The 14,420-nt window shown below is 39.7% G+C and overlaps 1 protein-coding gene across 5 annotated transcripts in view; it reads right to left on the bottom strand.

Moving 5' to 3' along the window:
• Nucleotides 1-14,420, bottom strand: part of LOC109939107 (receptor-type tyrosine-protein phosphatase delta) — a 542,862-nt gene that overhangs the window by 162,960 nt on the left and 365,482 nt on the right. For all 5 annotated transcript variants that reach the window (XM_048595070.1, XM_048595069.1, XM_048595071.1 and 2 more), the window contains exons 9-12: nucleotides 13,769-13,902; nucleotides 11,464-11,608; nucleotides 6,503-6,808; nucleotides 5,430-5,623 (exon numbers count right to left, since the gene is read on the bottom strand). In XM_048595070.1, the coding sequence (XP_048451027.1) occupies nucleotides 5,430-5,623; nucleotides 6,503-6,808; nucleotides 11,464-11,608; nucleotides 13,769-13,902 (779 nt within the window). The remainder of the gene's footprint in view (nucleotides 1-5,429; nucleotides 5,624-6,502; nucleotides 6,809-11,463; nucleotides 11,609-13,768; nucleotides 13,903-14,420) is intronic.

The following is a 14,420-nucleotide window of genomic DNA, read 5'->3' on the forward strand; positions in this document are numbered from 1 at the left end:
TAGATTAAATGGATTAGCCATGGGAAATGCGGCATTATGCGGATAGGGAGGGAGTGTGTCCGGGTGGGATGCTCTTTGGAAAGTCGGTATGGACTCGATGGGCCAAATGGCTAGCTTCCACACTGCAGGGATTCCATGAAATGATTATACTTGTCTAGAAGTAATTGGACTGAGACCACTCAAATACATGTCATTTCCTATTGAGTTAGTTAGGGACAATGAGATGGTGTAGTGTTCTGCCATGAGGTGAATAGTGCAGAGAAAGTGTTTAAAATCAATAGGACCTTGGAGTAAATCATAGCATAGCATCAAAATAATCAGCTGTGTCGCTGAAGAAAACAATCGCATCAAGTCAGCATTATTTCTAAAAAGGGCTCTTGACAACTACAGATCTCAGTTGAATTTCCCGAAACAAATTTATTTCTTGATTCTTTCAAAGGATGAGAAAATCGTTGGCTAAATCAGCACTCATCATTAGACCATAGTTGCTTTGGAGAAGTTGTTGTTGAGTTGGCTTCTTGAACTGCTGCAGTCCATAGGGTGCAGGCACAGCCACAATGCTGTTAGAAAGGGAGTTTCAGGATTTTGACATAGTGACAGCAAAGGAACACCAAATTTCAGCCAATATTTTTCTTTTTGTAGCCTAAGAGTGGGCTTGCGCATGTTTATCGGCACTGTGCCAACCAATGAGAATGTGAAACAAACACAAAGTACTGGAGAAACTCAGCAGGTCTGGCCACATCTGTGGAGAGAGAAACAGAGTGAACGTCAAGACCAATATGACTCATCAGAATTGAAGGTGTACCGGAAAAAGTTTTTATTGTATTTTAGACACAGGCGGAAGTCCAGTGCAAAAAATAAAGGGCTGTTAATGTTGCAGAAAAAGAGATGTTAAATGGCTGTAAACAAAGATGTGAAACCAAGCAACTAGGTCCTCTGCACCAAGACCAAACTACACATACCTTTGCCTCCATCTCTGCCTCCAAATGTTTCTAGACGAGGGCAAACGGACACAGTCCACAACCTGGCAGCCAAGTCATTCTGACTTTGAATTTTTTTTAAAATTTACCTTATTTTTCTAATCAAGCTGCTCAGAGATGTTATTACACACATGTGGAGCAGACTGGAACTTAATCTGGCTTCCTGTTCTAGGGGTAAGGATATTACCATTGCACCACAAGAGGGCCTCACATCCTGGTTTCTATTTTTTTCAGCAATCTTCCAATCACCAAGGTCACTTTTTTTAAATTCATATTAGTAACCACCATCAGCCTAGTTTGTAATTTTCTTTACATTTTTAAAATTCAAATTATTTTTCTGCTGAGATGTTATTACACACCTCTGGAGCTGGTGTGACTTGAACCTGGGTCTCCTAGTTCATGGGTAGGGACACTACCATTGCGCCACAAGAGTGCCCTGACACTGGTTTCTATTTTGTTTGAGTGACCACCACCAAAATCACCTGTGATGTTTTTCCTTTGCATTTTTTTTAAACTAGTAACCACCATCACCCTGGTTTCTACCTATTTTCCTATTCAACCTGTTCAGAGTTGTGATTACACAACTCTGCAGCAGGTGGGATTTGAAAACTGGCTTCACAGTCCAGGGGTAGGGACACTACCACGAAGCCAGGAAACCAGTTACTTTTCAGGTAATTGGGATGTAGGTGAGTTGAAGTCCTTAAGTGCTCATTAATTAACAATTTAAGGACCTTCATTTTTGGCATATTTCTAGTTGGCAAAGTTCATAGGTTCGGAAGGTGCTGTCAAAGAAGGCTTGTTAAGTTGCAATACATCTTGCTTAAGATGCACACAGCTCTTAGTATGGTTGGCGATGGAAATAATAATTGTTTAGTGCAGTAGAGGGGCTACCAATCAAATGGTCTACTTTGCTACTTATAAGCCTTTGGAACTACAGTTATCCAGGCAAGTGGGAGCATTCCATTACACTCCTGACTTACTGCTTTTAGACAGTAGACAGTCTTTAAGGAATCAGAAAATGAGATACCTGTTACAGAATTCCCAGTCTCTGACCTGCCCTTTTTGCCACAGTATTTATATGCTTTTTCCAGATCAATTTCTAGTCAATGGTAATGGACTGAGCTGTTGATAGTGCAAGATTCAGTGATGCCATCTATTGTCAAGGAACAGTGGTTTGATCATCTCTTGTTGGAGATTGTCTTTGCTGGCACTTGTGTCAGGTAAATGTTTTTTACCACTTGTTTCAGGTTGAGGTTGACAAGACTGAAAAAGCAATTGCTATGATCTGGATCAAAATAATGATATTTGCTGCTGTAATATGATTGCGTTCAGTCAAGGAGTCTGCAGATGCAGTTGGCTGTCCCGCTTCAAACTTAAAATTGAGGCAATAGAAAACTCATGGGTGTTTTTATAACAGAGGAAATTGTTAGTTCACAGTTAGGACATGGAGGTCAGTTCACCAGAATAACCTCTGTGGCATAGAATTCTCCCCCAGTGACAGAACTGTGATGAGCTAGCCATATCTGATGTAATTCTAAAGTGTGACTGAAGTATCACTCAATCCCTTATTTGGCAATATGAATCCTCAATATATTATCCAATTTGATAACTTGTTGTGGTGTTGTAATTTTGTTTTCTGCATTTATCCATTTGCATTTCGTTTGGATTACACCGCAATGTTTGAACTGGACATTCTTCAAGAATGTATCATTTTATGCAAATTTATATTCAATTATGTAGCACAAAAGCAGAGAGAGATGTCTCTTTAAATATTGTGATAATATCATAAAATATGTACAAGGTATTCAATCAATTGATGAAAATTGTAACACCTGAATTTTTGTCTGTTCAAGTGTGGAAAAAAGCCCACTGCTTGAAAGGTAAAGTTATTACATTTATTATTCACTTGACATTATTAGCAATTAAATGACAAGGTGGTGGGTTGTCCACTTTTGTTACTTTTAATTAATTTCATTGTTTCCTGAGAATCAAAGCCTCCTAATCAAATACCTCAGAAGAGTAGGAACCAGACTGGTAACAGGACCATCATACTGGAGTGGTGGTTCAGCAATGCTCTGTCAGTTTATTTAAGTGTGCAGCCCTTTAATTTTTTTTTCTGTGCCGCACATTGGGTAACTTGAAGGGCCACCCGAAAGGATAACTTAAGTGTACATAGTCTGTATGTGAGCTTCTGGATTACCATCTGTCTACGTGGGCTTGAAATGAACATATACCAAGTTCACCACTGCCTCCACACCACAACATTGTCAAATAACTGATCTCGACAAGTTGACGGTAAGGACATCTACAAATTTTCGTCCATCTCCTAGTCCGACAGACTCGCGTCTCAAACATGAAAAAATGTCAGCTACTCCTTACTTGCAGCTGAGGTGAGCAGACCATGAGAGGACAGAAAATATACAGAACTTTAATACAGAATAATTAAATGAGAAAAGGTAAGCATTGCAACTTGGGTGATAAGCTGCAGTTCATGCTTTTCTTTAAACAGAGTTAAACAGCAGAAAATTCATGGGGTGAGTACTTGCAGTTTCTTGAGATTCACTCTCAGACAGAAACAGCAAGTCACAAAATCATTCACACAATCTTCAATTTTGAGAAAAACTTCTAAAGTAGTGCATGAGTGACTCATGGGGAAATTGACTCCATTTGATAGACAAAACTCCACGAGGCAATCTAGCACAAAAGTGGCTGTTAAGGGCATCAGGGTTGTAAGATTGACACACGGGTATGATTATCTTCTGTTTTTGTGGAAAAAGGGATAAAGAATAATATGTAAGGATAATAGGCATTTATCTGCTTATGTTATTACATGCACTCAATTTGAGTACTGAAATTGCATATAATTTGTTTCATTTCTTTAAATTTACTAAATCTTTTCCTACCATTTTATGCAAAACTAGTGTACATAATCACATAATTCATGAAGGCTACACCATTGTTTGAACCTTAAAATGAAGGAGTTGTATATTGTCTGGGCCTTAAGGTCCAAAAACAATAGTAGATTCCAGTCCTTCAGGTGAATCCCATGTGATTTCCTCAAGCTCATTCATCATCCTGTCAATATGTCTGCCTCTCCTTTCATCAGTGGTTTGCTTCGTCACAATTAAAAGTCTGACATTAAGGTTTAGATGAGCTACAACTGTTAGCAATTAAACATGAGTAAAACTGAAGCAATTCTGTTTGGGTGGTGCTTCCAATGCTGAATTGATCAATATTCATTGTTGCCATCTAAAGCTAAGAGCACAATACAGGATACAAACAACAACCTGAATGTACATAATCTCCTCTACAAAGAAAAGGTACCTCACATAGGAGGTGACTGTGGCTGGAAGTGTCACTATGTAGATAAGATTTGAAACAGCCTTTAAGAGGCAGTGCGAGATAGGGGAATTGGGAGGGAATTAGGGAGAAAGTAAGGCTGTGACAACTGTGGGCTCCATCATCAATAACAGAAAGATGTGGATTAGTAAAGAAGTCCTGGGAATGCCTCCCAATGACAATTTGAATCCAAAGTGCTGGAGGACAAAAACATAACCTCTCAAATGAGAAGCACAAGGCCATTTGGCCCCTCAATCTTCAATGCCATTCAAGAAGATCATGACCTCAACTGACTTTCTGGGTACTCCCAGTCTCCCTTAACTGCTTTGATAGACTTCTATCTACCTCTGCATCAACAATAGTCAATGACCCTGGCTCCAGTGCTTTCTGGGAACAAAACTTCCATATACTCATAAAACTCAGACAAAAAAAGAATAATCTCATCTCCAAACTGAGCATCAAAAAGGATGTGGAACAGGAAACTTGAGACAAGGTCATACTTGTGGTGTAGAGTTCACAAGAATGGTGAGGTGAGCACTGGAGATGTTCAACTTAAAAGATAATGGAAGTTATGATTTTGGATTCAGTAGCAATATTGCAGAAATAATTAGTGATGGATGGGATATGGAATTTGAAGATTAGTTCTGAATACAACAGCAAGGTTAAGCACCATCTATGTCAGACAGAATGAGTAACCTGTAAAGAAAATGGAGGTGGTGCTAAGTGACCAGTTTTCAGATGTCCTGCTAAACCCAAACTCATTTGTGATCAACTATCAAGAACTCCATGCAGAAGCTGAAAACTGGACTTCACCTTTGCAGTCCTACTGCTATCTAATCATTTACCATTCACAATGCTAGAGTACGGTAATGACTTTTGGTCTTATACGTCATATTTTTCTGGGCATGAGAGGGAGCAGTGGGAAATCTGTGCGATTACAAACAGGAGCTTATCACACAAAGATAATCCTCTTCCTTTCATTAGAATAGTGTAGCTGGTAGAATGGAAGAGGAGTATAAATTGAATTGTATAATTTTACAATTTTATATTTCAATGAAACATTGAGAATGTAAAGTCACTATTTCAACATCACTCTTTTAAACAGCGTACCTGCGCATCTGCCAGCATGATATCTTTGAGCATGGGCTGTCCTCTCGGTTCTCCATGTTCCATCCTCACGAAATGGACCTGGTAGCCACGTATTTGTCCGTGCTGTTTATTTGGAACAGGCGAGCGCCATGACACTATAATAGCTGTTGAGTTCAAAGCCTCTACCTCGACTTTGCGAGGAGGACCACTAGGAACTGGAAGAATACCATTTGGTTAAAAGAAAAAAATATTGAAGGCGCCCTGTCTCATCCTGAACAGCAGCACAAGGGCAGACTCACTAATGTTCAAAACGGACATAGGAAACTCTGTCCAAAAAAAAGCTTCATAAGCTGAAAAAATGCCTGAGCTGCATCTTCCTAAAACACCAAAAATGTGGAAAAAGGTGAAAAACATGGAGGAAAAGGTACAAATACTAAAAACAGAGAATAAAAGGCAGCCAAGGATAATGCTTTGAAGGTCAAAGCATCACAAAATGCAAGATTTGTTTTTAATATCTGATTTGTAAAAATAATGATTCCAAAAAGATATTTGTTGTAGAAAAAAAATAACAGCGACTGTCGGGTCTCTGTTCCAGAAAAGTTGGCTTTTCACTGACCAACATCTTATGAAATCCAGACAAAAAAAAATGCACGTATGTTTCTGTGAAATGCGGTGCACAGAGAAAAATGTTGGATGATTTATGTCATACAAAAGTAATTGAAAAGGATACTGTTGGAGTGGAGGAGGTTAGGGGTGGGGTGCAATGTTAGCAATATTCTACATATTATTATTATTATTGTTATTATTATAATAATTATATACCATGTATTAGAATACATAAAGTAGTGAGGGAAGAAAAAACATCAGACAGGGGAAACGTGGAATACAAGCAATTTTGCGGTGCAATAACTGATGGGTGGGGAGGGTTCCGCAGCTGTCGTTCAAAAAAAAGAAACAGAGAGAGGGTGGTGGGGCAAGATTCAGTGGAACAGAGGACTAGACACAACAGTTACAGAAAGGTGCAGAGTGTCGGCAAAGGGAAGGAAGATTTTTTTCCGAGAAAATTGCCGATTGGTTGTGTTCAGCCAACATACCATCCTCATCTGTGCGAATCAGTATGGGAGAGCTCTCTGGGCCTGGTCCAACATCCGTGTGGGCAGTCATAATGATGCGGTACTCAGTCCATTTTTCCAAATGTTCCAGTAAGTACTGCCTGGTATCTGGCGGAATATCCGAGACTTCGTTGGGCGAGCTGGCTTCTTGGTCATTGGCAGTATATTTGATGGTGTATTTGGTGATGATGCCGTTCTGGTTGTCTGCTGGTGGGGGCAGCCAACTTACCAAAATGCTGGTCGAGCTTGGGCTCATGCACTTGATATCCTGAGGTGGGGCTGATGGTTCTAATTTTTTTTTTGGAAGTTGGGTCAAGTAACAGTGAAAAAGGTGAGGGAATTGCGAAAGAAAATATAAAAAAAAGTAAATAAAATACAAATGAGAGCAGATCCAACAACTTAAAAAGAAAATAAAATCATAAAATAAAACAGGTTTCCATAAATTAAATATGACACCTTGGCTTAGAGTGGCCAAATTAAAGAAAACTTAAAAATAATTTATTGTATACCATGAAGTTAGAAAATGGGGTGATGGTAAGGAAAATAAAATTCTGAAAAATGGAGCCTACAAGTAATATTACCTACCTTTAATTATAGTTCTTACATCATGTACATTTCTTTAATTCCTCTAATCCTTTTCTTTTATTACCTACCCTTCTTGAACAGCTGCAAACAGTGGGACTCTTTAGCTTCTATAGTTGTTACAAATATTTCTACATTCCAAAGAAAAAAATCTAAGTGAAATATCAGGGTACCTACCTACCACACACAGAGAGGCCTGTTTACTGTCTGTACATGGCACCCACCTGCTACCAATGGGTGTCATGTGCACCCTGCTTTGTTTCTTAAAGGTCAAGTAACAAGTGTTGCTATATGCTTGTTGAACAATGGGTCGTCTTACATCCATTTTCATGGGAAGTATGATGCCAGTCGCATGGCATTTTTTATTTGAGTGACAGCTCAATTTCAGCTCGTGTAATACATCACAGAATATGTAAAACTGTACACCACAGAGGAAGAAGTTTCCAGTGCTCTCCTGTGGTCCTTTTTCACACTGTAATAGGGACAAAATTTATTCCCAAAATGTTTCTACTATCAACATGATTTAAGTAGGATCCAAATGAAAGCCAAGCACTCTTAGTTTATTTCCCACCTGCTTGCTGCAGTGAGTATCTCTATTGATAAGGGAGAACAGGCATATTCCATTAATGAGTGATGTAAAGTGCAGGTGGTATAAAATTAAATTGGGGCTGAAATTACTCCCATTTTGGATATAATCAAGGCATTCAAAATGAAAAGCTGGAAAAGAAAAGAGGAAGCTGTATAGACTCTCTGAATAGAGGTAGGACCCCAAGAGCCATTTGCTGCTTTTCTTCGCTTGCCATTTTGCAAGCCATAACTCTTTTGTACACAACATTGTGGATAGATGTTCTCCATTTGGTGTGAAAACAGGTCTTCATGCTGTGTCATTTAACTGCTCGAGTAAAGCACTGGTCGTTCAGGAACGGAAGTGAAGGTTTTGGTTCTGTACAATCAGGAATGATCATACTTCCAGGGAACACAATGGTAATTGTGCTGCTGAGATCAAGTCACTTTCAGATTTGGATAACACCCTGCCAGATTGATTGATATGATAGGATTTTCTTCGCATACAGGTTCAAAGGAATGTCTGTGAACAGGCTGTCTTATGTTTTTACAGGGCAAGCTCCTTGTTTTGCAAATAACAAATGTATCAAAAAGACAGCATAATGCAAAGGTTCTGAACTTTTAAACACTGCCCTGAATACTTAGCATCTTTATTTAATTCTTAATTATGGAGTAACTTTTTATAACTGCTTTGTTGAAGCTAAGAGAGGACAGGTGAGCTACTTGCTAAATGTAACAGGAGTTGATACAGGACTTTCAGCCTGTGACTCCCTCCCATTTTCTCGCACTCTGATTAGTGAATAAAAAGGACCTGAATTTTCCTCTGGTAACTTTCCTATTTTTAGGAAACTAGGAGTACCAAAGTAAATGGGAAAGAAGGAGTGCTGTGAGCAGCAGTCCCTCACCTGTCATGGCTGGAGTTCTTCAGTTTCCTGGCATGTCAGTTTCACTATGTACTTGCACAGTTGATTCTGATGCGTTATTGACAGCTCATGATACAGATCTGTCTGCTGTTGAAGCCAGAATGCTCAATTAATTACTAAATTGTCAATTAGGGTGTTTCTTACCAGGCAAGCTGCAAGGGTGTTTCCCCACTTGTCTTCAAACTTGCTCTGGGAGCTGGAAGGCCTGGATTCAAGTCACAGCTGCTCCAGAGGCGTGTCATAATATTTTTAACAGTTGGTTAAGAAAAATATCAATTATGGCCTGGGTGAAATCTGGAATTGGGATGGAGTTGTCAGCATCCTGGTATGACATCCCCTTTTGCAAATTTAACTTCTGTTACAAACCTCCAATATGCCTCCTCTTGCCTGGGAAAACTCATCTCAAAATTAACTACTACTCTGAGCAGTCTTTAAAGCTTTAAATTGTTACACTTCTTTCAGTGGAACTGCTCCTCCCCTGCTACACACCCCTCCCCCGAGTAATGCAGGGGAAACATATTATCATTGTCTAACCAAAATATCATCAATAGCTAGATTTGAAATTATCCTTAGTGCTGATTCCAATTTTATTTTCTTTTATATTTACTCATGGGACAAGGACATAGCTGGCTGGCCAGCATTTATTGCCCATCTGTAGTTGCCCTTGAGGTGATGGTGAGCTGCCTTCTTGAACTGCTGCTGTCCATGTGCTGCAGGTTGACCCACTAAGCCCTGAAGGAGGGAATTCCAGGATTTTGACCCAGCAACAGCAAAGGATTGGCAATAAATTTCTAAGTCAGGATGGAAGTGGTTTGGAAAGCAACACTGCAGGTGGTGGTGGTGTTCCCATGTATCTGCTGCCTTTGCCCTTGTTGGTGTAAGCGGTCGTGGGTTTGGAAGGTGCTGTTTGGTGAATTTCTGCAGAGTATCTTGTAGATAATACCACTGCTGCTGAGAATCAGTTGGTGGAAGGGGTGGATCCTTGTGGATGTGGTGCCAATCAAGCAGGCTGCTTTTTTTTGGATGGTGTGAATTTTCTGAAGTGTTGCATTCATCCAGGCAAGTAGTGAATTTTTCAACCATCTTCTGAATTGTGTCTTGCAGATGGTGGAGAGCATTTAGGGAATCAGGTTGTGAGCTAGTCGGCGCAGTATTCTTAGCTACTGACTTGCTCTTGTAGCCACTGTGTTTATACAGCGAGTCTATTTGAGTTTCTGGTCAATGGTAACCCCCAGGATGTTGATAGTCTGGGTTTCAGTGATGGCAACACCACTGAATGTCAAGGGGCAGTGGTTAGATTGTCTCTTACTGGAGATGATCATTGCCTAAGGTCTGTGTGGTGTGAGTGTCACTTTTCACCCAAGCCTGGATATTGTCCAGATCTTACTGCATTTGAATATGGACTGCTTCGGTACCCGAGGAGTTGTGAATGGTGCTGAACATTGTGCAATCATTGATGAATGTCTCCACTTCTGACCTTAAGGTGGAGGGACTGTCCTTGATGAAGCAGCTAAAAATGGCTGAGCCTAGGACACTACCCTGACAGGAACTCCTGCAGAGATGTCCTGGGGCTGAGATGACTGACCTACAACAACCACAGCCATCTTTCTAAATGCCAGGAATGACTCCAATCAGCAGTGAGTTTGCCCTTTATACCCATTAATTCTAGTTTTGCTACCGCTCCTTGATGCTATGCTCAGTCACCTGCAGTCTTGATATCAAGAGCAGTCTTTCTCACCTTTTCTTTGGAATTCAGCTCCTTTGTCCATGTTTGAATAAGGCTGTAAAGAGGTCCGGAGCCGAGTGGCCCTGGCAGAACCCAAACTGGGTGTCACTGAGCGGGTTATTGCTGAGTAACAGCTGCGTGACCGCACTGTTGATGACACTTTCCATCATTTTATGAATGATTAAGAGTAGACTGGTAAGGCAGAAATTGGCTGGGTTGGATTTTGTCCTGCGTTGTGTTTGCAGGACATAACTGGGCAATTTTCCACATTGTCGGGTAAATGCCAGTGTTGTAACAGTATACAGTGTGAAAAATATCAATGAATGATAAAATGTTTTCTCCCAGGTTTAATTTCATAGGTCCAAATGGATGAGGATGAACTCTGCATTGACCTGCAGGTCCAACATGTATCAAGAAATCTACTTAAAAATCAACCCTATCAGAGAACATTTTCTGGGACTGGTATTACAATTACAGTCAAAGCAACTGGAAATAATTTTAAATCTGAAATATAATTACTATTTCATCAAGTATTGCACATCATCTTGTCATTTGACCTTTAGAACATTATTGAAAATAATGACACTTAAAATATAATAGATCATTTTGTAGTTGGCTGACCTTTACAAGTTTTCCCATCATTCCATGCAGATCATTATCCTCTCAAAATTTTTACAAAGAAACAAGATGAATGACAAGTTCTTATAAAACAAACAATGGACTATGTTATTAATTTTGATCATTAGAAATGTCATTACCTGTCTTCTAACTAGAACCAGTTTAAAAATCAAAAAGGCACATTCTAAGAAACTGGGGTCCAATTTGTTGGCACTTTTGAAGTACATGTAATACACTTAATGTAGAAACCATGTTCAAAACAATGAAACAAGAAAGGTCAACTAACTACAAAAGTTCCTATTCTCCACTTAAAGTGCTTGTTAGTCAATGTTAAGGCTAACAGTCTGATCCCATCAGTGTGGAATCTAAACCTTCTCAATCTACGTTTTTCTTGATCTAACAAAGCCTAACTGTTTCATTACAATACTGCCTGCTGCATGCAGTCAGCTATTAGATATCAGGGATAGACCTCCCCACCAGACTAACAAGCACCCCAACATTCATCCATTAGTCAACAGAAGAAAACCTACTAGTCTCCATGGTTTGGGCTGAAATCTGCGCAGTTGAAGCTCCAAGGCCATGCTCAGAGCGAGCAGCAAGTCGGAAGAAGTACATAGTGTTTGGTTTCAAATCCTCTAAAAGATATGTTGTCTTTGGTTCAAATGTGACAAGTTGCTGTGGAAGGAAAAGACAATTAGAGAACATGCTTGTGGTGCAAAACAGGATAAGGAGCAAGATGAAACCATTGTGGCAGCTGTAAAACTGAACCTGCATATCTGCACATAGAGAATCAGATACTCAACAGATAGAATCAAATATTAATAAGACATCAAATTGACAAATACACTTGAAATTATGTACACAAGCTTTCCTAAAAACTTCAATGAAAACTCAAAGTAAATGGTGAATTTCTGTGCTGATGACAGTAAACACAATATCTGAGATGCGCAGATTCAGCATCATACATTCCCAAAATAGCTGCAAGCAAAGCTCCCTTTGTTCCGTGTAATTGACATTCCCAACTTGAAAGCAGAGATGCTCATTCAGGTTCAATTCTTTTCTGGGAGCAGTACACTTCATGGGGCTGAGACAGACAGCAGCCAAACTAATTTCTCACAAAATCTTTACAATGCGGCATAGTGGCTCTCGTAGTTAGCACTGCTGCCTCACAGCACCAGGGACCCAAGTTCAATTCTACCCTTGGGTAACTGTGTGGAGTTTGCACATTCTCCCCTTGTCTGTGTAGGTTTTCTCTGAGTGCTCTAGTTTCCTCCCACAGTCCAAAGATGTGCACGTTAGATGGATTGGCCATGCTAAATTGTCCACAGTGTCCAGGGAGGTACAAGTTAGGTGGATTAGCCATGGGAAATGCAGGGTTACAGGGATAGGGTTGGAGGGGTGGGTCAGGAAGGAATGCTCTTTGGAAGATTGGAATGGACTCAATGGGCTGAATAGCCTGCTTCCAAACTATGGGGACTCTATGAAAAATTTTCAGCACACCAATCTGGGTTTTGTGCTCAGGCATCACAGAGAGCTTTCCTTCTGACCAAGCCGCTGGGTAGTCAGCAAACCCATACACAGTGTACCCCAGTATTATTTTGCTAAAATTTTATACAGCACTCACTCCCCTATTTTAGCTTTATCCAATTCTTGTCACACTGATTTAATGTAAGTAAATGTCATGTGGTCCTTTCCATAAATGACTATTCGTAAACAAATTGGAAAGTTACTCCTGTACTGTTTAACAGTTTTATTACACAAGTTAATTTTGCGACTATTTAACATATTGTGAGAACAAACAATTCATTCTTCAATAATCAGTGAACAGGAAAGATTGACAATGGTGAGGAGCTTCAGTGAAGAAATAAATTTGGCAGAATCGTTCCATATACACAGAAACAGGCATATTCATCAAGTCTGGCAATACAAAAGAGCACCCTTTTACAGAGCAACAGAGCAGTAAGGCTAAGGTTTTGTTAATATGTCAAGTTCATGGTGCTGAGAGATGCTGCCCATCTGTTTATAGAGGAGGGTGAACATTTGGATGTGTGATCCTATCACCTATTTCATCGTGGCCAGCTCACAGCAATAGCCTACTGATCTGGTGCTCACCTTATCCTATTTTTGCTTCAGCGGACTATATCCATAAAACAGCCTGAGATGCAAGAAGATATATGGAAAAGATGGTGCACACCATTCACTGCAAAACAAACACTATCAAATTCAGAAAAAGTGCTTTGCAAAAGGTACAGCAGCCTTCATTCTTTGGGTTACCATTTCCAAACACGCAATCCAACTTATTGAAGAGTTGGGGAAATTCCCATCATAATACGAACTCAAAATATTCCTGTTTGTTGAGCTCTCTTTGTAAACATGGAGATTTTCTCTGGATGAAACTGCTCCTGATAGCAATCTCTCCCAGACTTTCAAAGGACCCAAAATTGTTAATCCTCCTTTAGACAGATTAGTATGATGGCCTCTTTGCTAGTTGGGAGAATAAGTTTAAGAATGGGTTAAACACCTCAGCTGCAATTGACACAATCACTGCTTGCACTTGCTCGACTATTTGCTTCGACTGCACATTGGTAGTAACTTCAGTGAACGTTAGGGAATCTACATGACACCTCTCACATGTACTCCATAGCGTACCATCAAGCACTGACAGTCTAATCACTGGAATGGAATCCAGGTTTTACCTTGAGTGAGGAACTTGTAAATGCCTTATTGAATGTCAGAATAAGGATACCAACACGTATGTCCAGATAAGACTGCCAATTGGATGAAAACAAGCACCTTAATTTTTGCAGTTAGTTTATATTGCATATTGCACTATACCTCTTTTCCATATTCTCCTTCCCTGTAATACAATTCATATCTGATGATAGTGTCCTGTCGTGGTGGTATCCATGACAGCATAATACTGGTGTCTGATTTCGGTTCTGCTTTGAAGTTATTTGGCTGGCTTGGAACTAGAGAAGAAAGAAAGGAAAAGAATGAATTCAAGTTCACCTCTGCTGGAATAAAATGCTAGCTGCTCTGTCATTATTATCTCCTCCAATTGTACACGCAGATCACAGTTCTTCAAGAATAGTAACCACCAGTGACACACTCAGAGAAACATCTTTATTCCTAATCTGATTGCAGTTAATTAAAAAATTAACTTCTGCTTTGCACCTGTGTGATGTACACTTAAGCAATCTCTTGGGTGCTGAAATCAATACCAAGTTTAGTTAAGAGATTAGATGGTAATGGATAACTGAACCAAAGTATGCAAAGTAAAATAAACTTTTGTAAAAGAGCATACAACACTTGCATTTTTGGTTGGACTGCAGAAGATACTTCGCAGTAAACAAATTGTCACAAAGGTGTGTCAAAATAATGGAAACAGCAAGGAGTAAGAGTTTATACCACCATACAATGTTTAGTGCAAATAAAACAAAAGTAATCTCTTGATGTTGAAGAGTCATTAAGTGCAAAAGAGGATTTA

This window comes from Rhincodon typus, chromosome 3, assembly GCF_021869965.1.
Source record: "Rhincodon typus isolate 14 chromosome 3, sRhiTyp1.1, whole genome shotgun sequence".
Taxonomy (NCBI): Eukaryota; Metazoa; Chordata; class Chondrichthyes; order Orectolobiformes; family Rhincodontidae; genus Rhincodon; species Rhincodon typus.